Genomic DNA, 23,465 nt, shown 5'->3' with positions numbered 1-23,465 from the left:
CAAGCCTATGACTGAAATAATGCCATCCAATGAGACGAGGGTACATCCTTTTCAATTTTGTGAAAACTCCAGCCTTCCTCCCCAACATTACTGAAACTACATCTATGCACAACCCAACCAAACATTCCTTCAAGAAAGCATCATCAAAGCCATGTCTGAGTAAACATGCTTCAGTGATCCCTTCAGCTTTGGTGGAAAACAGTTCTAATAGGTCTAGAAAGAAAGTAGTTGGTTCAGAATTGTTAACTGCACATCTCAGATAAACAATTAAATATTATGTCTTGCTCAGAGATGTACTCTCATCGCTGAGAATGGTAATCTTAGGCCTAGTAGATTTAATGCTAGCAGTCAAACATATTGAGCATTTCTCCTTTGAGATAAAGTTGATTATTTCCTCATAAGAAACATAGAATGTAGTCCTCGTCCCATTGGTGCACCATTTGACTTATGCAAATCTACAAGATCTGGGTGGTCAGTATAAGGCCTATTGTTTTTGGCGATGTAATAAGCTGTTCTAAAGGCACTTTTAGTTGAAGCAATGGCTTCCTCTTGTGCCTTAAGGAAGCCTGCATCCAACACTTTTGCAGCATTTCGACTGCCAAAGTATGGCTTTGTGAAAGGTTGTGTTCATGTAACATTTTTCTTAATGATTTGAGTTGTTTCTGCTTTGAGTTTCCATATGGACAAACTCTGCAGTTTTGCCTTTCACTTGAGAAAGTGTACCTTGGTGATTTTGTTCTATGAGCACCAAGACATATTGCATCTTTGAAAAAACAGAGCAACCGAGCTTCTGGTTTGCTCTATACATAAATGGATAGGTTTTCTTAAAGTAATCATATTGAGAAATGCTCCAACAACTGGGCAAATCATTCACTGTGGATTTGAAGCTTTGCCTACTGTTCTGGGCTATGGCGCTGTTGCTGTTCTGGGCTGTGATAATGCTGCTCTGATCTGTGGCATTGTTGCTGTTCTGGGATGAAGAACTACTGCTGCTGCTGCTCTGACCTGTGTCACTGCCCTGACCCTTGCTTATCTTTGATTTTGTGCAGCTGTTCATTCTAAAAGCAAATACAAAGTTTATATTAGATATTAAACAGAACTACAGTTAGTAAAAAAAATGCAGTACAGGCCTATACTGTATATTTGCTATATCTCTTAAACATATTTTTACATTCTTGGTTTTTATACATTTATTTAATTGGTGTACACTGTTATTGTATAGTAATAATACAAAATCACGATAAAATACCCTTGAAAATAATCAGTCAGCAAATTCCACTTTGCTTCTCTTCTGTCCATCTCTGTAAGCAGACGCGCAGTTTGTGAACAGGCAAGGCAGGCAACTGGTTATTTATAACATACCCTAATGGTGATGAACGCTGGTTGGAGGGGCCACCTGTGAATTTTTACCTAGGTCCCCAACAGACACTCGAATCGCCACTGTCTGAAAGATACAGTAAGTTGGAATGACCAATTAGTTGGTCTGAATTAGCTTTTGTGGTATTTCACTGTTTGCAAGTTAAAGATAGGATTATCATATTTATTATTAAAATGTTCTGTTCAACTGTCTGAATTAAATTCACTAGCTTAGGTAGGCTACAGCAATGGACTTAATCACCAAGACACAAGCTAATGTTACGCCATGCAAACCAACTAGCTAGCTAGCCCCATTTGAACATAATTTGATAAACAAACTTGTAAATCCTACATAAGATTATCGCATTTATTATGAAAAGTTTGGTTAGGTGGACAGTAAACTTAACTCACAAGCGCAGTTAAAATTAATTGAATAGATATTAAATGTGTGAGTTCATGCATGCATGCTCTGCCTCTCGCATTCATTGATGCTGGCGTTTCACACTGAGCTTTCTCCACTGCTACCGGCGGGCAATGACTGGGACACCCTCTAACAAAGCTGAAACATGATTGTCTCTTAAATTGACAGCAACAGCAGATATGGTTCAGGCTGCAAGTAAAACAAAGCAAAAGATGGGCAGTCAAATCACATTCTAATTATTACTTTATGGTTTGTTTTTTCTCTCCTCCGACCTAGAGAGTGCCGGAACACCGTTCCAGTCCCTTCTGCCTCAATTTAACCCCTGTGTGTACCATGGAAACTTGTCTTCTTGAGTTATTGACATGGGGCACCTGGAAGGACACACAGCTCTAAGAATATCCCAGTTCAAAATAGGCTTCTATAAAAGCTTTTCAAGGGTAATGCTAAGATGTCTAGGTGACGAATATAAGTACCTAGATAACAGATGAAAAAAGACCCTTAATGAATATGAGAGGATTCATCCATTTGGCAAAAGATGTCTGTCAAAGAGAAAAAATATGCTTAGAGTGACCCCTACTGGGCTCACATTCAGAGAGACAGAGATAATCTGGCTGTCCATTGAGCCCAGATTCAAAACCCAGTGCTTTAAACATGTTAAGGTTCCTCGTACAACACCCTAAAACACAAGGAACACTCTAGAGGGAAACTAAGGGTAACTTAAGGTGTTTTAATATGCTCGAGAAGTTCTACTGTGTTTTATACTAATGTATGCAATACTACAGTGATTCCCAAACCTTGTGCTGGAGGACCCCCCACCCTGCTGTTTTTTGTCCCAACCGTGCTCAATTAATTAATTGAACCCTTTATTACACTAATAATTTCTAATAACTAATACAGTCAGAACCAGAGATGATTTTAAACAGTAGGGGTTTTAGGTTCGGTATAGCATTGTAAAAATAACTTATTAAAGAATCAACTTTTTATTACACAATTTAATGAGTGAAATCTAAGATGATTATTACTTAAATTATGGTTCAATTATGCAATGGAGAGCTCGGTTGGAATACAACCCAGGAGGGTAGGGTACCACTGCAATACTAAATACATCTGCTAACCGGACATGAACTGGAAAAGAACTGCAGTTGTAGTGTGTAGGGGTCACTATCGGATGTTCTAGCTTTCATTGGTTTATAATATTGTTAATCTTGGATTTCTGACGGAGCAAAACTTTCCTTGATGCTTGATAAATTAGTAACTGCGGTAGTCTATCTAATATTACGGTTGCGTTCTTGTAGCGCAGAACTGCAGAATTCCAGCGATCTAATTGGCGGAGCCGCGCAGACCCGCGCAGACCTGCGGACCTCATGCGGAATGTTCTGCGCGGGCCTTTTTAAATCTACGGTTGAAAAAAAAACCAAAAACGCGAGCGGCAGGACGGGGTCACGACCCGCACCGGGGCAACAGCATGGCGGACCTGCGGGGAGGTACAGCATGTAGTCAGTTAATATAGTCCTAGGCATTTTAAAATGGGGTGCATATAATAATTACGACGTTGCTTAAATCCGTGCTTGTATTATTTACATTCCCACAGCAAATAAAACGCTGCAAACGTAGTTTCGTGTGTCGGGTGGTAACGTGTTCGAGTTGGCAAGTGAAACATGCAACGAAACAATACATTAGTTAATGTTGTAGAAATATTTCACAGTACGTTTTGGACTGATGTGAAAATACGATGTATAAATAATAATAATTAAAAAAGCTTTTGCATTGCGGTGGAAATGTTCATTGGCCAAGATGCGGCAGCGCTACAATTATCCACACAGATACAATCATATATATATATATATATATATATATATATATATAAAGCAATTACATTTTAAAACTAAACAACATATAATAAATAATGTTATTATACTTATAGACAATTTACATGTATGTGTTTTAAGAAGAGTCAGATATTGCAACACGTTGTATTCAGCCGGGGCCTAAAGTTGACCTTGGATACGCACGTTATGTGAATTTATTATGCGTATTTAATGTTGGCTGAATAGTTCAAATCTTAATTTAATTTAATTTAAGTTGCACTTTATGGTGATGACGTTATGTTTGCACAGTGTTTTTTACAAAAGATGCAACTCTCTCCCTGCAGAGCCGAGGGCCACAATGAAGCAATGGCTCAGGTGTGGCAGATCTGGATGTGTTTTACAGGTACAGTTTGATCACTTAACTATAACAAATATTTCACCTTTTGCTAATTACCATGTTGTTATAATTCAATTTTAACTAATATCCACAAACCAAAATTTGCCCGGAACCAGTGCAAAACAAGTAGCCTATGCATGCATGCATGTATTTATTTATGTCTGAATGTATCAGAAAATGTGAATGCCTTTCTCAAGTGTTTATATGTGTTTTCAAGGTTTCTGTTGAATAACTTATTAACAGGGATTCTGAATAGACTCTAAAATGAAAAATGCTGCTGTAGCATTTCAGATTTCAGCAGCTTTGATGTGAATAAACTTCTTGCCATGAACAAGGCATTCAGTATAAATTGCACTTGATGGATGACTGACAATGTTTACAAGCCATGCATTGCAAGCATTGACAGTAACCTTGCAGATATGATGTAGGTAGGTCTGCACTTTTAAAGGTTTAAGATCCACAGCATTTTCTTCTGTTCAGATAGGTCAATTGTAGTGTTAAAGCATTACATTGTGAAATTGTTTTAATTTGAGGGAAAAAATGCTATGTACAGTGGAGGCTGAACGCAGCGAGCAGAATTAATCTGAGTACCATCAAAGGCCTGCCTGTTTTTCCCTGAAGTACTCTGGGAAGTTTCCCAAGTATGCAAGTCATACTCTTTTTTTAAGTTTGCTTCATTCCTTTCACGGCAGCCTGTGCTGTTTGTCTCTTGCTCAATTAGCATGCACGGCAACCAGAAAATGCTCTGGCCTGCATGTGCAATTATGGGAAATCCTGCAGGATGCTGTTCACCCTTATTCTTTATTCTCTCGGGAGGCATGCCGGAGCCTCCTGCTCTGTCACTGCACATGTCATACATCAGATGCAAGGGGGACACCGGGGGAAACAAAACCACAGAGCGGCTCGTTTATGGTGGAGCACTTCACATTTTGAGGATTGGGGAATTAAAGGCAAACAAGTAGACAAATAAAAAGCACGGCACTGCAATTTCTGAAGGGCAAAGGCATGCTTTATTTATTTGGGGCATCTAATTTGAAAAAGTAGTGATTTCAAATCTGAAAAGCCAGGATTGTTGCGTGTTTTAAAACAAGGATATGCACTGTTTGCTGAAATTGATGTTTCGGTTGAAGGTAGCATTTGGTATTATTTGATGTTTCCTGAGGATTGAACCTGTGTTTTTTAAAACTCTTGCGTCGGCTGGCTTGAAGTTACAGCTTTCGGATGTTTGGTTTGGGTGTTTGAAATGCTATCCATGCAGTAACAATTACATCTTGGCCAGCTTTAGTGCTGACTCTTTTTAGTTTCCACAGCTAGGCTAGAAAAACATGCATGCACATTTAATATCAGAGAACATAATTTATAAAAAGAGATACAAATTACAATACTGGTACTTAGAAAAACAGGAATGTTTTTATATGTTTGGAAACACGAACCATAATCATTTTAAGTACTGCCACAGTTTTCTTTACCTCTGCCCTTTTATAGCTAAAGGTTTTGAAGAAGAAGAAGAAGAAATGAGGCTCCTTGTAGACTGCAATCTTGCTTTACATAACAGTAAACTTTTTTATTTTTCTGAGGGTTTCGGGTATTCATTGTCCCTTTAAATTGCAGGGGGGGTGTAATGGGGAAAGGAGGGGGGCTGGTTGCAGTAGAAGGGGGTGTGAAGGGTAATTTTAACTGAGAGCAAGTGTTTGTAGGAGCGGCAGGCAGAGTGAAATACGTTCACAGGGCTCTCTGTACATTTGTCAAAGCCAGCTTGGGCTTTTGGCTGGCAGCCCATACTTGGCATTTTGTAATCAAAGCATGATCACGGACTCCATGCAGCTCGCTGTACGAAAGCCTGCCTGATGCCTCTCCCGGCTAGCTCTCGGTTGGAAGGAGCCCAGTTTTCGGCGCTGACATCCAAAATGCACAGACCTGTGAGTGCTCTCTCTGTCTCTCTCTTTTTAAAGATCATACATGTGTGTCTGTTTAGAGCTTCTCTGAGGCGCAGGCTGCAATTCCCTCATTTAATTTCTCAGATGCTTCTTTTTTTTTGTATTATTATTATTCTTTTATTTCCCCCAGCGTGGATGTGTGGTGTCAGATAGCTCCATGGGAAAAAAAGGAAAAAAAAAAAAAAAAAGTGGCAGTGCCAGCCATTTCTAGAACAGCCTTTTATTTTTGAGACAGGGGGCTGCTTCGCCACAGCTGTTCTGTGAACGTTGCGAATGTGGGGACGAGAAGCATGTGTGTTTGTTTTTTAGCCGGTCGATGTTAGTTCAAGACCTGCCTCCCTATTGAGGCTTCACTTTTAGGAACAGCTGACAGTGAAAGTATGCAGGGCTGTAGGGAGGGATGCCGTTCCCTGGGAAAAGCGTCCCCCGTCCCTTTCAGTGCTCATGTACCGTCTTGCTCTAATCCTGCGCAAGAGGATGCGGCCACCTTGGTTTCTCAGTGTTGTCTTTTTTTCCTCTTTTTTGATTTGCTGCATGTGCCTTTAAACATAGTTCGCCATGGCCTTGTTGTTGGAACCATAACGTGCTGGAAATGCTAAAGTAGTTTTTAATTAACTGCAGTACAGCTCAAACTTTTTTTTCCCCTTTTTTTCTTCACTCTTTTATTTAGTCATTTTTTTTCTGCTGATACTTCTGAGGATGAAGGTTAGAAAAGACAGAAAGAAAACGCAGTCTTGCCATTCTACTTTATTGTGATTTCTTTTTTTCTTTGTGGTTCTTTAGGCCTTTTTTGGGGCTAAATAGGGTGGTATGATTTTTTTAAGAAAATAAAAACTAATAATTTTCTAACAGCAAACCTTAGGTTATGTGGAAAGCTACTGTTAGAAATCAATTTTTAGTGTTTTCTTTCTTGTTTTGTTATATTCAGCGCTTGTGACTGCAGTTTAAAAAGACAAAGTATAATGGTTCAACTTTTAATATTGTTATTCCTTAAGTACTAAAAAAACGAACAAAAAGAAAAGCATAGGCTCATAATTCTTAATATAAGATCGCAAAAGTGTCAGAGAAGAAAGCCAGGCTCTGTCGGCTAACTGTCGGTGTGCGCTGATCGTTAGTTTCATGTCTAAACTGAATGGTAAGATGTTCTTCCATTTAGTGGAGTCCTTTGTTGTGATACCTGCAGCTGTGGCGAAGTGGTTTTTCTTACTGTAGAACAGGGGTTTTCAAACTGGTCCTGGAGTACCCCCTGCCCTGCTGGTTTTTGTTCCAACCTAAGTCTTAATTACTTAATTGAATGGTATATTGCTTTGTTAGGTCAATTAAGGATTCAATTAAGCAATTAAGACCTTGGTTGGAACAAAAACCATCAGGGCAGGGGGTACTCCAGGACCGGTTTGAAAACCCCTGCTGTAGAAGAACCCAGTGCCACACAATGCATTCTTCACCTGCAAAGCTCTCTCCATCCACAGCGCTTGGGTATCCAGACACATGCCCGGATCGAAGCTGCTTTTGTTGGCTACAGTTTATCCGCAGTGATTTCCTTCACCTTCGTTGATGCTGGGGTCTTGGTTAGCCCCTGACTGTGCTGAATGATGGCTTCCATTTGACTTTACCTTACATTTAGGTATTTGTTTATTATGTTTTTTAATATATATATTCTTATTCATTGTATTCTCACATGGACCATAGCTTTTAAAAAATCCTTTCATAATTTTGGCCTCTGATGCCATTCTCCAAGTTAAATAGTTGCCCCTTGTCAAAATAAATTCCCACTTTGCAGTTCTTAAGAGCTGCCTGTGGCGAGGAGAGCTGACGCTATGTACCGAAGTCCCACAGATCTCCAGATACATGACATCTGGGGGCAATAGCACATTTGCGCTTGATTAACAACTGACCTGCCTTTCACAGAACCACATGTGGTACCTGTACTTATACACCGATCAGCCATAACATTATGACCACTGACAGGTGAAGTGAATAACACTAATAATCTTGTTATCATGGCACCTGTCAGTGGGTGGGATATATTAGGCAGCAAGTGAACATTTTGTCCTCAAAGTTGACGTGTTAGAAGCCGGAAAAATGGGCAAGCGTAAGGATCTGAGCGACTTTGACACGGGCCAAATTGTGATGACTAGACGACTGGGTCAGAGCATCTCCAAAACTGCAGCTCTTGTGGGGTGTTCCCGGTCATCAGTGGTCAGTACCTATCAAAAGTGGTCCAAGGAAGGAAAAGCGGTGAACCGGTGACAGGGTCATGGGCGGCCAAGGCTCATTGATGCACGTGGGGAGCGAAGGCTGACCCGTGTGGTCCGATCCAACAGACGAGCTACTGTAGCTCAGAATGCTGAAAAAGTTAATGCTGGTTCTGATAGAAAGGTGTAAGAACACACTGTGCATCGCAGTTTGTTGCGTATGGGGCTGCATAGTCGCAGACCAGTCAGGGTGCCCATGCTGACCCCTGTCCACTGCCGAAAGCACCTACAATGGCCACGTGAGCATCAGAACTGGACCACGGAGCAATGGAAGAAGGTGGTCTGATGAATCACGAGTTCAAGGTGTTGACTTGGCCTCCAAATTCCCCAGATCTCAATCCAATCGAGCATCTGTGGTATGTGCTGGCCGAACAAGTCCGATCCATGCAGGCCCCACCTCGCAACTTACAGGATTTAAAGGATCTGCTGCTAACGTCTTGGTGCCGAGATACCACAGCACACCTTCAGCAGTCTAGTGGAGTCCCTGCCTCGACGGGTCAGGGCTGTTTTGGCGGCAAAAGGGGGACCTACACAATATTAGGCAGGTGGTCATAATGTTATGGCTGATCGGTGTATTTATATAACTTATATAGTGCAACTTGATCGTTTATCCACGTGAATTAACAGGCATGCTTAAATGGCAATAAAGCTTGCCATCGATTTTAAATATGCCCTGGTTGTCTGCTCCAGAAAGTACAATCCTCTTCCCAGTAGACGAGCCACAAAAGAAAGTACTGTACAAAATGTTCATTAGGAAGAAGTGTGTCAGAGAGGCAAAACCCAGTGTGGATGTTCAAGCTGATGTATTTAATGAAGAGAAGAACGTGGGAAAGAAATAGGAAACAAATGGTATGATTTTCAGTTCCATAAACTGTCCTAAGCCTTCATTCCTTAATTTTGTTAATTATTACTTAATTGAAAAGCATAAACTGCAGTTTCTTTACATTTCTGTAAAGATTTAAAAATCCTATGGTATTGATTCCACGCCGCTCTTGTTTTGCATTATTTGGTGACTGGGACTCTTACCATGCTCGTTGAATTCTGAATTTGTTACTGTAAAAATGTCTGCATAGCCTAGCATACCTCCCCAGAGAGCAACTCTCTCTCACTCTTCTTCGCTATACCAGGTATACCAAGTGTTTTCTTTTTGGATAATTTTTAGACTAGGGGGGCTGTCCCAGTCCCTATAAAGCCCACTTCACTCACTAGACTAATAATATGATTAATTTGGAAAGCTTACAGATAACACTGATGTATTTTTTTGCCGGTTTTAGTTATCTTATTTTGTTATAATTTTATCTTGCTCATCCTTCACATACATCTTTTGGTGATTTGAATAGTATTGTTTATATCATTATGAATTGATAATGAGACATTTTGTGTGTGAATGGCACTGCATTATATCAAATACGATAATGGTGTGTATAAGCAACAAGTGATATTTCACAGCCTTTTGTTAGGGAGTTTACTTGAAAAGGCATTTGGTATAAACAAGTGAAGTGGGGAAGGTAATTTTATAGTAGTGGCTGAATTAATTAATTCTAGTTTCATATTACTACATAGGTTCACGAGGAGTTCCTAAATTAGGTTTGGGAAGGTTTTTAAGACGAAGAATTTAATATAAACAAATTGAAATTTCAGAACACACATTGTTCGTATCCATAACAAAAAAAATAAATGAGCTGTTCAAATGACAGATTTCTGAAAATATTTAAACTCAATTAATATGAATGGAAATGTGTGTTTGAATTACATTATGATCTGCTTACTGCTTAGAACAATTTCAAAATGTAAATATTATTCAAAAGTTAATCCCTGTTGGTGTCCTTATTCCATTCTGAGATCATTTTGAATTTAAAATAAACTATTCAAGACCTAATATATATATTTCTTAAATAATGGACTGTAATCGTACAGAAGGTTTAAATCATGTGTTTTGTTAGTACAGATAAGTCTTAGTAAAAGTAAACTAGCATTTCAATTTGGCGTTTTCAATTACATTTTTTATTTGTATTTTAATCTATATTTTGTATTCTTTAAACAAACTGGAAGACATTAGGTTTTCTGCTCTAGTTCATATTCTTTTCACTTTCACTTGAGCAGAATTACATATTTTGTAAAATTGATTATTTATTGTGTTAGTTCACCTTAATTGTGTGGGAGTGGGTCAAATTGGACTTATCCAATACAGCCACAGCTGCAGTATATATAACACACACAACCAGGTTTTTATATATATATATATATATATATATATATATATATATATATATATATAGATAGATATAGATATATAGGTGTGTATATATATAGATATATATATATATATATTAGATGTATTTAAATGGCACTATGCAGGTCTGTTTCCTTGTTAAAATGCAGAATCCCCACATTTTTCAAATTTGTCCTGCCCTTCAATAATGTAGAGAGGGCTGCACTGAAGAAACTGCCCTCCATTACAGTCGCTTGCTGTCAGATTTCCGTGCAAGGATTCCTTGTTTTGGCAGTCGTATAGCCGTCTGTATTAATTCCCAAAGCATGGCAGGCATGTGGCCTTTAATCCAAGCTGTGGCAGTTTAAAGTTACTGAGATTTAAAGCATCTGAATGTACTTTTAAATTGATAGATTGGATCATTTGGTTGCCGTTGCGTGGTAGTGAATTGGAAAACAACATTTATAGAGAATTTTAGTGTCGGTCCTTAAAGTTTTAAGACATTGTTGAGGCTACTAGTTGGACATTGGTACCAAAATAAAACTATTGAGCTTGGTACAGTGAAATTGCTGGGTAGATTTTCTTTTTTTTTCTCAGTCTATAGGGTATATTAAACTGTTTTATAATGCAATTGTTGATCGTCTATATTGATATTTTATTTATTGAATCTTTGAATCACACCTCCACCACCTTGGAGGGGGGGAAGTTTTTTTCGTAAAAAGCATGCAGAGCAGTGACATTTGTACCATACGTTCTCCAGACCTCCTGCAGGCCAAGATAGAAGGAAAACAAAAGTTCTGCCTTTTGCTGCTAACCTCAATCATTATTTAATGTTGTTATACAAAACCCTTTACCCATCCTAATCCAATGGTATGAGGCAATGTTGCATGTTGTGGCTATACGTTTGTGAAATACAGGGTTCATTGATATTTTGTTCAAATGCTTAAGCTGATGTGTAGAGCCACATTTCTTCAGCAATGTAGCACCTTTAGTATTGCAGGGAGAATTTTATTTCCAGGGAATATGAACAGCACGCCTATTGTCAGGTGGTACTGAGATACAGACATGGTTGCAGACTCCTCTCTTCCTCTAGGTCAGGGAACATGTTTTCTTACCACCCCCTGTCATGGAGGCCTGTTTGAAAACCAGCATCCCAGCCAGGGGAGAACCCCCGAGAGAATAATTTACAACTTCTATGGCACATCTTTAAATAGGCCAGGTTACTGTATGAACAGACTATGACTGCATGGCTTATGGTAGCTAGGGCTCAGACTATAAATAGTAACAAAAAAGGGTCATTTTTACAAGAATGCGGTTGAGACTGTTTTCTGTTTTGTGAATTGTGTTTGGCTGTTTGTGTTTATCACTCAAAAGTGCTGTTCAGTCCCAGGAGGATTTGCCTGTGTTGGTGATCAGGCCTGAAGATTAAGTTTCCTGTCTTTGGAGGAATCTTATTATACAGTATAATATATCATAGCCAAACTGATTGAGATGACTTCATTCTACCTCTAATGACATAAAGACGTGCAAATGGCTTTCCGTGCAGTTTTCCTGCTGTTTGGCTGTGTGAGAATATAATATAATATTCTTTCACTGTGGGTGACTGACATACATGTGTTTATGGTTTTAAATTGATTGATTTGAAAAGGAGCACAAGAAATGAAAGTACAGGTCTGGGAATTGCAAGTTGAAGGCTTTTTCTCAGGTTTCCTAATAGTAGTCCATTACTGTACCTTTAACAAAAAATAAAAATATAAAAAAATAATTTATTTATTTTAGTGCTGTTCACAGTGAGGTGTCTCAAAAGTGATTTACATGTTAAAAACAAAAACTAAAATGTAAAACACCCAATAAAGTACATAATTGTAGAAAACAATAACATGCATTACAGAGAGTCAAATACAGTAGAGAATAAAAATGTTTTCAGTGCAATTTTAAAGTGAGCAGTTGTATGAAATAAAATAAATGTAATAGGAATAATTTAAGTTGGTCTGTGTTCTGTTCAACTACTGTTTGTTTGTTTGTGTTAAACTAGAGGATAAGCACGAAATCCACCTGTTATAATAGTAATTTATTTATTTTCTTATTGTTAAACACTAGAGGTGGTGTCACTGTACTTCTATGGCCATGTTTCACCATTATATGAGGCCTGTTGGGATGGGTCTAAATAAGTCTGATACTTTTGCTGTTGTTTTTAATGCTAAAACTCCCACAGACATACTTGTTGGCAACATATGTTTTTTCAGTTGGTTGACTGACTTCCTAACCTGAACCATAAGCACAGTAGGATGTTCTGTGCAGTCCTTATTTTACTCTTGTCAGTTGCATAGGGATTCATATGTGTTTTGAGTAACCAGGGCATGAAATACAGCTGCAGGCTTTGGTACATATAGTAACACATATGTATTACTGAAGCAGCTTGGTATTTTATTGCTTTAATTTGAACATTATCCCTTTCCTCTGCAGACGAACCCAACAGATGCTATGTTCAGGAAGAAGGAACAGAAGGATGCCGAGCTGGATAAAAAGATTGAAGCTTTAAGGAAAAAGAACGAGGCTCTGATGAAAAGATACAAGGTGTGTCTTCGAAACCTTGTTTTGTCTCCACACTTCAGACTATGTACATGAAATGTAAAGGAAAGGGGGAATATAGTTGCACTTGGATGGTTATATATCATTCAGATGTAATATTAATTATTGTGCTGAATTAGGAAGTATTTTTTTATTGTTTTTGTGAGATTTCAGTTTTAATTTTGTAGTTATTTGTGTGTGTGTTTAATATTGCTTTACATCTTATTTTAACAGTGTAAAAAACTAATTTCTACAGTCAGATAAAGTGAGGTCCTGAAATTATGCTTCCGATGAAAACGCAATCTGCTGTGAGTGAGCAACAACAACACGGGAGCTGTTTGTCATTCCTGAGTGTGAATTCTGTGTTTGTGCTCTTTTGAGTCTAAACTCTAGACTGTCACCTCTTCGCAGGAAGTGGAAGAGGACAAGAAGAGAGCAGAAGAAGAGGGAATGACCTTCCTCGGCCGGAAGGCAAAGGCAGAAGACCTGACAATCACCATCAAGACTTCTCCTAGTGTGAGTGGCTACATTTTCTTTTCTTGTGTTCCTTAAAAGCACAGCCTAGGTTAGGTTATTTTTTCAGCTGTGCACTTGAAGCTGTGAAAACGTGTTGGCTGCATGCATTATTCTGCAGATATTTACTCTTTTTGGTGGGGTTTCTGTCTACCTCAGGGGTTAGTCTACTGTCCGGTTCTAAATGAGATCACAGGTAGAGCGGTTAATGTCGATGGCATGATACCACTCTAATTTTGGTGCGTGTCTCCACAATCACAAAATGCTCGGTTATGTTTGACACATAGGCACTGCAAATACTGTACAACAGGGTAGCTGCTTTCTTGTGGTTTTGAAGACAAAATACATGAGAATCATCAGGTCTGCACCCATAGACTCCCTCATTTCCTGATTGTAAACACGTGTGTGATGGGATACTGTACCATGTAGCATTGTGCTGTTAGGAACTGTAACTGAACTACATGTGGATGCAGTGATCCCGACTCTTCTGTGTGGCTGCCTTGCGCTGGATTAATTTGGGCAGTCTTTTGGGTACTGTAACAGAAATCTGAATTTGATCGATTTGAAAGATAAATGATAAATTATCTCTTATGTGTTTGAACAGGAGTCCCGGGTTGTCATGAAAAAGACAGGGTCTGTGGGTCATTCCTTTCTGGAGCTGGGGCAGGGGGAGTCTGGTGAGCCGTTCTGTTTGGGCCGGGGGAAAAGGAGGCAGCTGATGGTGACTATGGCCAACAAAACCAAGGTAAGCCAACACTTCCTAAACAACAAAACGCAAATTCCATTCCTACAACGAGACTTGTTGGCGGAGAAAAACAAGCAAAACAAATACGCTAACATTCTTTAAAATGTTATGATTAAAGAATAGTGTTGCAAAATGATTTAATGCGCTCATCCAATTAAAATGTTCTCTTGACAGCAAAAGACCAAAACGCGGTTGATTTAGATAATGGCAATTTGCTCTCAGTATGTTGTTTGCTTCAATGCAGGGCAAGAGGATTGTGAGCGAGAAGACAGCCCAGAACTGTCCAGCCAGCCCAAGCATCTTACAAGACTATATTGAGGAAATGGAGAACAGAGAGGCTGCTGGGAGAGGGAAGCAGCTGCACTTCACCAAGGTAATGAACAGCAGGCCAAGAGCAGAGCTGTGAAAATGTATGTTTTAGAACGTCTGACAGGACATGGGCTTGCATCTCCACATCAAAGCCCACAAACCTGCTAGTCACTTACCCTGTTTACTGTTGTCTCAGTTTTATTTATTCAGTTTTCTTTTTGCGCCACTGTCTGCAACGTGTCTGTCTCTCCTCTCCCAAACAGTGCAATCTTTTTAGACGAATGGTGGTCTTCTAGGAGTGCTCCACCCCTTTCTGTAGCTACACAAAAGCTTCTTGACAGGAGGAGCAGATGATTAAACAAGGGCCTGAATCCAGACCTTTAGCTCAGTTTAGGAGAGAGCTAGCTATTCTCGTTGGGAACACGTATTCAAGTATTCATCAGCCATAAATATGTCTCATTAGTGCCTTTTGTTCAGAAGTAAATATACTGCTTGTAATGTATAATCGGACTGTAGGGAAAAGCATACGATCTGCTCTCTTCTGGCTTCTATTACTAGGATACATTTTAGGCTGTTGTCATTTCTTTCAATTCATTTTATAAACACAAACGTTTTATGACTCTGATGTCTCTCCAATCTGAAATTAACGTTCTCCTTTTGTATTGTATGCTGTTAGTTCCTTAGTAAATCTTATTCTAAAATAGTTCTGCTTAACTGATAAGAAACTGATAAGTAGTACCTAGGTCCTTCAACTATAATTTCCTGCTCATAAACCATCAACCATTGTTGCACATAACATTAAGTTAAAAATAACTCCTTTAAATACTTTTTCAATGGTTATTGTTGGGAGGTGCACAGGAGGGCCATTTAGTGATTTTCAGCCCCTTAGTAAAGTGCTGTGGATGTGGAGGTATAACAGAATCTCAGCCTCATTACCTAGCAATCAGATTTTAGCAGTCTTTACAGCAGCTATTGTTACTGGAATACTTTCAGGGAATTTCGAATACAATTTAAAAACAGGAGTCTCACAAGATAGGTTAGATGCGCAGTAATGTGAAATCTGGGACAATATAAATCCGCCCCTTTTACGTTTTGAAGAGGCAAATTGCTAACACATTTCTAGCACCTTGCACTTAGCAGGTGAAATTTGATGCAAACAATGTGTTGGACAGGAAGCATGTCAATAACAGCCCATTTGGTGCCCATCACTAGGAACCCGAACTTCCTGTCTGTGTGCCTGTGACGGGCTGTGCGTGTGGGCATGGAAGCGGTGCCGTTTCAGCAGCCTGTGTTAACCGAGAACAAAGCCAGTGCCATTTTGCGTGTGTGTAGTTGTAGCACGGCCTACCTCTGGATCACTTCTTCTCCAATGCATTGTTCTGTGCTGTAATGAAAAGAATAATTTCACGTAATTAACATTTTGCGTCATGCTTCCTGAATTGCTTCATTATGCCAGGGATGAACCCAGACTGGCAGCGTGCCAGGGCTCACACAGCATGGCTTTGTATGCTGCAGAACAAAGACTGGGGCTTGGCGACAAAGGAGTATCACACTAAATCATTCCCAGGGACAGCAATTCGCTTTGGCAGGCTCAATTGTACACTGTTACTGGGGAGGTTGAAAATCAGTCTGTTAATCTCACATGTTGTTTGTTGATATGTTTTCGGTGCTGTTCTGTAACAGAAAAGACATGGCAGGAAATTCACACAGTCCGACACAACATGCATTGTCTTAATCATTGGAAGGAAATCGGGGGCCTTATGTTTAATTTTTTTGTATTGCCCTTTTTTATACTTACAGTAAAATGCAAAAATGAGTATGTTTATATAAGTCTTCAGCACCTTTGTAACCTTATTCTATACAATACTAGAGTATTTTGCACATAAAGACACATGAGTATGTAATTTCAATCTACTGACTAAATTGCAGATTGATCATTAAAATATGAAATTACCATGAGAAACTAGCTTTCCTTTAGGAAAGGTCCTTACAAAGGGATGCTTCCATTTTCTTCCTTGCCTACCAACACATGTTCGATTGATGCTGCTGTGTGAATTGTGAAGGGTAAATTGAGAATTAACTGTCAGTATTATGATCTTGATTTATTGTGAGTGGATTTAATTCAGTGTCAATAAGGCTGTAGGGATGGAGGTTCATCACAAGAGGGAGCACTTTAGCTCTAAATAAGTTCTCCACAGTGGCATTCAATCAAACTTGCTATAGCTCTCTCTTGCAGTGTTTAGAGAACCATGTATGGGTGAAAAGGGAGGCATTATGAAAAAAGGCTGTTAAAATGTGCGACTGTCACTTAATGCCAGTCCAATGTTTACACAACTTGTCTTAGTTGAATCAGATGGTTTATTTAATTTAATATTATACAATATTCAGAGTGTATCACTGTTCACTCCAAAATACATGTAATAAGTAGCATTTAATGAATGATCTGTATTTTAAAAAACTGTGTTTGAAATGAAAGGTGTGAATACTTTTGACTCCAGTTGTGTAATGTCTGAAAGTGTGTGAATGTGGTCAAATTGATCTGGGCATTGTTTAATTTATTGCATTAGCTCTAATCACCTTCCACAGAGAGAATTGTTTTCTGCCCCATCTATTTATGTAGCAATACATTTTCATTTTCTAGAGCTTTTCGGACTTGAGTTATTGAATCATTCAGTCAATTACTGCTTGTTATGCATATATAGCTGATAAAGAGATCTTGTTAATTGTTTCTGACATTTGCTTAGTAATAGGCTTGCTTGTTTACATGATTCCCCTGGCTAACTGGGCTATTTATTTATACATTTTTATTTGTATGTGTTGAAGGTGGAAGAAGGAAGACAAGACTTTGAAAATTTGATTGATGCGTCTGAGTGGCTCTTTGAGTGTGATCCTTTTTATAAGGTAAGAACCTGTCTGCAGCCCACCACTACCACCAAGTCTGGTGAATCTAGATTTTGTTCAGATGCACAATTTGTTATTATGAAATATGCAATTTGCTGTAGAATAATATATAGTGATCTCTGTAAGTTTGTATTTCATTTTGCAATGCCTGAATCTTCCACATACGAAAATGCAAACTTGGAATAGATTATATTATCCCTCACTGACTGATTGAAATATGAAGAATTCTGTGACTTTTATCTTCTACTTATCCAATTTTATTCAGGAATAGTTTAAAAATTAAAATGTAATTTCATCAATGGATTGTGGGAGAGAAACTGATCACAGCAGTTTTTTTTGTTGGGAAGAAATGACAGTGTATTATTATATACATTCAAATATCTTTTGTACATATTTGCCTGCATCACTTTTAATCCACAAATGGAAATATGCAAGATTGTTTACTCTTGAATAGCAATGCTTATCTCTGTTTTGCATCCTGGTAAATATGAAAGGTTGCAGCAGACGGATTTGCTGGGGAATTTGCACAGGATATTGACCCAAGATCGTCCGAGATAGAAAATTCAAGAACCAGACCACATATAAACTGATGATAATCGTCAAAAATGAATTCAAGCTACTTGATTAATTTGATCATCCTTTACAAAGAGTAAATAACAGTCTTAGCAGAGAGAGCACCCAGCTATTAATGAAGTCGCTAACCTGTTATTTAATGTTCATTCTGGTTCACATGCACAATTATCCTCAGAGGGGTGTGATGGTGTTGGAGGTAGTGTAAAACAAAACAACGGAGTCTCATTATAAGATAATAAAAGACAGTCATTATTCATTTTAGTTTAAGTATGTGATGAAAGACAAGTTTGTGTGTTCGTAAGGCTCGGGGTTAAAGGCCAGACCTAGGAGTTAATAATAATAATAATAAAAAAAATGATGATGAAATTGGAAAATTCCAATTTTTTTTTTAAGCTTTTCATAATGTTCGGTTTATTACTGTGGTGTTCGTTATTTGTATATACAGTACTGTGCAAAAGTTTTAGGCAGCTGTGAAAAAATGCTGTAAAGTAAGAATGCTTTCAAAAATAGGCATGTTAATAGAATATATTTATCAATGAACTAAATGCAAAGTGAGTGAACAGAAGAAAACTCACCATCAAATCCATATTTGGTGTGACCACCCTTTGCATTCAAAACAGCATCATTTCTTCTAGGTACACTTGCACAAAGTCAGGGATTTTGTAGGCATATAGTCAGGTGTCTGATTAAACAAGTATACCAAACAGGTGCTAATGATCATCAATTCAATATGTAGGTTGAAACACAATCATTAACTGAAACAGAAACAGCTGTGTAGAAGGAATAAAACTGGGTGAGGAACAGCCAAACTCCGCTAACAAGATGAGGCTGCTGAAGACAGTTTACTGTCAAAAGTCATACACCATGGCAAGACTGAACACAGCAACAAGACACAAGGTAGTTCTACTGCATCAGCAAGGTCTCTCCCAGGCAGAAATTTCAAGGCAGACAGGGGTTTCCAGATGTGCTGTCCAAGCTCTTTTGGAGAAGCTCAAAGAAAGGGGCAACATTGAGGACCGTAGACGCAGTGATCGGCCAAGGAAACTTACTGCAGCAGATGAGACACATCATGCTTACTTCCCTTCACAATCAGAAGATGTCCAGCAGGGCCATCCGCTCAGAATTGGCAGAAAACAGTGGGACCCTGGTACATCTATCTACTGTCTGGAGAAGTCTGGTCAGAAGTGGCCTTCATGGTAGACTTGCAGCCAAAAAACCATACCACCGACGTGGCAACAAGGTCAAGGGACTCAACTATGCAGGAAAACACAGGAACTGGGGTGCAGAAAACTGGCAGCAGGTGCTCTGGACTGATGAGTCAAAATTGAAATATTTGGCTGTAGCAGAAGGCAGGTTGTTCACCGAAGGGCTGGAGAGCGGTACACGAATGAGTGTCTGCAGGCAACAGTGAAGCGTGATGGAGGTTCCTTGCAAGTTTGGGACTGCATGTCTGCAAATGGAATTGGGGATTTGGTCAGAATTAATGGTCTCGTCAATGCTGAGAAGTACAGGCAGATACTTACCCATCATGCAATACCATCAGGGAGGCATCTGATTGGCCACAAAATTATTCTGCAGCATGACAACGACCCCAAACATAAAGTCATTAAGAACTATCTTCAACGTAAAGAAGAACAAGGAGTCCTGGAAGAGATGGTATGGCCCCCACAGAGCCCTGATCTCAACATCATCGAGTCTGTCTGGGATTACATGAAGAGAGAGAAGCAACTGAGGCTGCCTAAATCCACAGAAGGACTGTGGTTAGTTCTCCAAGATGTTTGGGCCAACCCTCCTGCCAAGTTCCTTCAAAAACTGTGTGCAAGTATACCTAGAAGAATTGATGCTGTTTTGAAGACAAAGGGTGGTCACACCAAATATGGATTTGATGTAGATTTTTGCATTTAGTTAATTGATAAATATAAACTATTAACATGTCTATTTTTGAAAGCATTCTTACTTTACAGAATTTTTTCACACCTGCCTAAAACTTTTGCACAGTACTGTATATTTGTAACAAAAATGTCAATAGCTTCTTGAAACAATACTTAATCACACACACTACATAGATTTTTGTGTGTCCACCCCCCCACCCCCCCAGATAAGTATTTAATTATGCCCGCGTTACAAGTGGTTGGTTATGTAGCTTCCCCAGCTGTATTGTAACCTTCATGTCTTCCAATGTGTTCTCCAGATGTAGCTTTATTCCCACCAGAGAAATTTGAAATTTGTTAATTGATCAGGGATTTTGCTTAATCCTTTTGAGAGTTACTTGAATAACAAGTAATCCCGCACTGATGGCGTCCCTTAGCACTATTGGAAAAAAAATGAAAAGGCAAAGAGGGAAGGAACAAAAAACAGTGTTGCAAACTGATGCGGTTCTCTCCTGGCTTCTCTGTTAATGACATTTCATCCCACCGGAAGAAAACAACATCCCACTTTTGCTGGCGTGTGCTAATTAGCAGCTTCTTACTGATTCACCTGAGCTCGCATATGGTGAGGGTAATAATACTAATTAGAAAAGAAAAGAATATGGCACAGGTGTAGCTAGCAGCAAGAAATACCGCCTCATTACCCCAACACTTTAATGAAACTCGGGAGGATGCTTGCTTGAGAAACCGTATTGAGTTTGTTCGACCTTCCCGCTTTCCAAAAGCTCCACTCGCAAATAGACATTGCCCTGAAATGCCATCATGGGCAGCTGTGTCAGCGCTGCTTCACTGTAATTTGTTTTTTGTTTGTACACTTAAAAGGCATGGCAGCTGACCTTTTTATTAATGTTTAATTGTGTGCGTTCTCTGGCTGAAGTAAACAGCCTTAAATAACACAGTTTTACATTTTCAGTACTGTTGACCTTACTAACAGAAAAATTGAGATATAAATGTTATTGATTTGGGTGTGTTTAACATTTTAGCTGTGTTAAACATGCTGTAAAACCGAGGGATTGAAAAAAAAAGATTAGACTTCAGTACCGTACTTATATAAACCGTCTTTGTCATTTAACACATCATTTATTGTGTCACACACATTTTTATGTTTTTGTATATACAATGTGTTGTAGTAAGATTGTACAGCAAATTAAATCCCACTGAAGTTTTGTGGGTTTTTTGTCTTTGCGCAATCGTTTTACAACACACAAAATGGGTGCTGATGCTGTCATACATCAGTGAAGTGTCGTCAGCCTTCCTTGTTTTCTTTTACGGTTCTTTACACACTTATCCTGTGCTGTCCTCACTGCTGCTTTATTGTGACTGTACCTGAAGTGTGCCAGGTCTAAACCAATGAGGTATTAGTAACTAAGCAACGGAAGGGCCTGGCTCTTAACTGTGGGCTGAAGAAGTGTTAGTTGCTAATTAAGTGAGGTATTATTTCTCTAAAAGTCAATTGCTATCATTTTGTGGAGGCATAGGAAATACATTAGGGGAATTCCTGAAAAAAGTGAATAGCTTAGAACAGGGGTTTTCAGACTCCAGTCCTGGTGGACCGCAGTTTCTGCTAGGTTTCATTCCAGCCATCTCTTGGCTCCTTAATTGGTATAATTAAACAATTAACTGAAATAATTTAACCCTTCTCTCCAGACTGTGAAATGTTCTGTGGGTTCAGTGTCTTGAATAATCACACAAATTGTGAAGAATCATCTATACAAATAAAATACGAAAGTTTTAGATAAGCCCACCTGAGTAAATAATGACAATAAATAAAAGGGGGCTTAGAAAGTTCAAACTGAACATCTGAAGAGGTATTTTGATAATTAAAATTTCAGGACTTCAAGGTCACCAACACCAACATTTGTTTTCCCTTTTTGAGGATAGGTTGTCACTTACTGTTAGTATTTTGGCCTAATATATGTGGAATAACTGTGCACTAGTTTCATATGGTGACTGCTTCCCAGCATGCCTGTGCACCCTCAGCTGACTTTAATTATGTTATTATGAGGATGCTGGTGGCTCTGTGGGAAGAACTCTCACCTTCAGAGCAAGAGATCACAGGTCCTACTGCTGTTAAATAAATTACTTCTTCCAATAACTGATAGGACACTTGACAGAGCTGATACAGTACTCCATATGCTGATAAAAGTAATGTGAATCAAGCCATTTATAAATCCGTTACTGAGTCATCTAAACTCAAAGAACATTGAGGTAAATATGCACTTAATGTTGGAACAAGTTTTCATCCGCTGCTGTAAACACACATCCCAGTTCTCTCTTGAAGTCAGAAATTAGAGTTGTTCGCATGCTCAGGGCTTTTGTTTTATTCGGGACTCTGTGGACAAGTGAAGCGTACAGCTTGGATAACGTGGCAGCGGGCCCGTGTTTTGAGCCTCTCAGGAGACAGTCTGACGGCACACATGGGCATCCATCCTAATTGATGTCTAGCCCAGCATAAGAGAGGCCATTATGGGCACAGACAAATCAGCTACTTTGAATGTGGTAATGGATGCTAAAATGAGGCAGGCAGACAATCCTGAGTTGTTGGTTGAGGGGGATGGTACAGCTTTTTGTTTTGATAATACTGCCAATTACATATAACCCAACTGCTCATATGGACTCGTATTGTCGGTGTTCTACTTTCACATACTGGGTGTAATTTTCTAGCATAATCTACTTACTGGCAATAGTTTCCCTCTATGGTCTGACTTCTCTTCAAGGCACACCACAGTCTCTGACCTGCTGAGTGAGCTCACTGTAGCTGTGTTGCGGCAGTTACTTGTGCCTTATCTGGAGGCTATCCAGAACCTTGCATATTGGAAAGCTTTCAAATGGATGACTTGCCTGTGAGTGTTGATTAATGGTATTAAAAACCAACTTGGAACAGAAGGCACATACAAAGAGTAAAGTAGTTTAAAGAAGGTTTGCTTTCATTTGTATAGGGAATCTGAGGGAATTATAGTATAAAAACTTGTTCTTCATCGTCATTATTATAATTATTTAAAATAAACATATTGGCCATCTGTATACATCTCTGAGAAAGTTGACTCAAATATGAATTGAAAGAAAATGGGATACGTTCGAAATCTAGGAGTGATCTTTGACTCCAATTTAAACTTTGAAAATCATATAATAAAACTGGTTGTCATGTCTGTACCAACTTAGAAACATTGCTAAAGTTAGATTGGTTTTATCTTTTGACGATAGAGAAAACGATGCATGCTTTTATTTCTTCATGTCTTGACTACTGTAATGCATTATTTTCAGGCCTAAATCATCATACATTGGCCTGGCTCCAGATTGTTCAAAATTCTGCTACTAGATTACTGACTAGGACCAAAACCTCCACACACATTACCCCAGTACTAGCCTCTCTACACTGGTTGCTGGTACATGCATTTAGAATTGATGTCCAAAATGTACTAAACACTTACAAAGCATTGCATTGTCTGGCGCCTTCCTACTTTGCGGAGATGCTAAGTCCCTATAAGATTACAAGACCACTCGCATCCTCAGATCAGGGATTTTTAGCCATTCCAAAG

At 38.9% G+C, this 23,465-nt stretch overlaps 1 protein-coding gene across 3 annotated transcripts in view; it reads left to right on the top strand.

Moving 5' to 3' along the window:
• Positions 1-3,207: 3,207 nt before the first annotated feature.
• The window catches only part of ccdc9b (coiled-coil domain containing 9B), a 37,438-nt gene continuing 17,180 nt past the window's right edge, over positions 3,208-23,465 (top strand). For 2 of the 3 annotated variants that reach the window (XM_066694432.1, XM_066694430.1), the window contains exons 1-7: positions 3,208-3,261; positions 3,930-3,988; positions 12,853-12,963; positions 13,369-13,473; positions 14,075-14,215; positions 14,460-14,588; positions 17,348-17,425. In XM_066694432.1, the coding sequence (XP_066550529.1) occupies positions 3,243-3,261; positions 3,930-3,988; positions 12,853-12,963; positions 13,369-13,473; positions 14,075-14,215; positions 14,460-14,588; positions 17,348-17,425 (642 nt within the window). In that variant the 5' untranslated portion in view covers positions 3,208-3,242. Of the gene's footprint in view, positions 3,262-3,929; positions 3,989-5,684; positions 5,902-12,852; positions 12,964-13,368; positions 13,474-14,074; positions 14,216-14,459; positions 14,589-17,347; positions 17,426-23,465 lie in introns of those variants that run through there. The other variant, XM_066694431.1, reaches the window with a different exon arrangement.

The sequence above is a fragment of the Amia ocellicauda genome, chromosome 21 (assembly GCF_036373705.1).
Source record: "Amia ocellicauda isolate fAmiCal2 chromosome 21, fAmiCal2.hap1, whole genome shotgun sequence".
NCBI lineage: Eukaryota > Metazoa > Chordata > Actinopteri > Amiiformes > Amiidae > Amia > Amia ocellicauda.
This window is presented reverse-complemented; position numbering and strand designations above follow the sequence as displayed.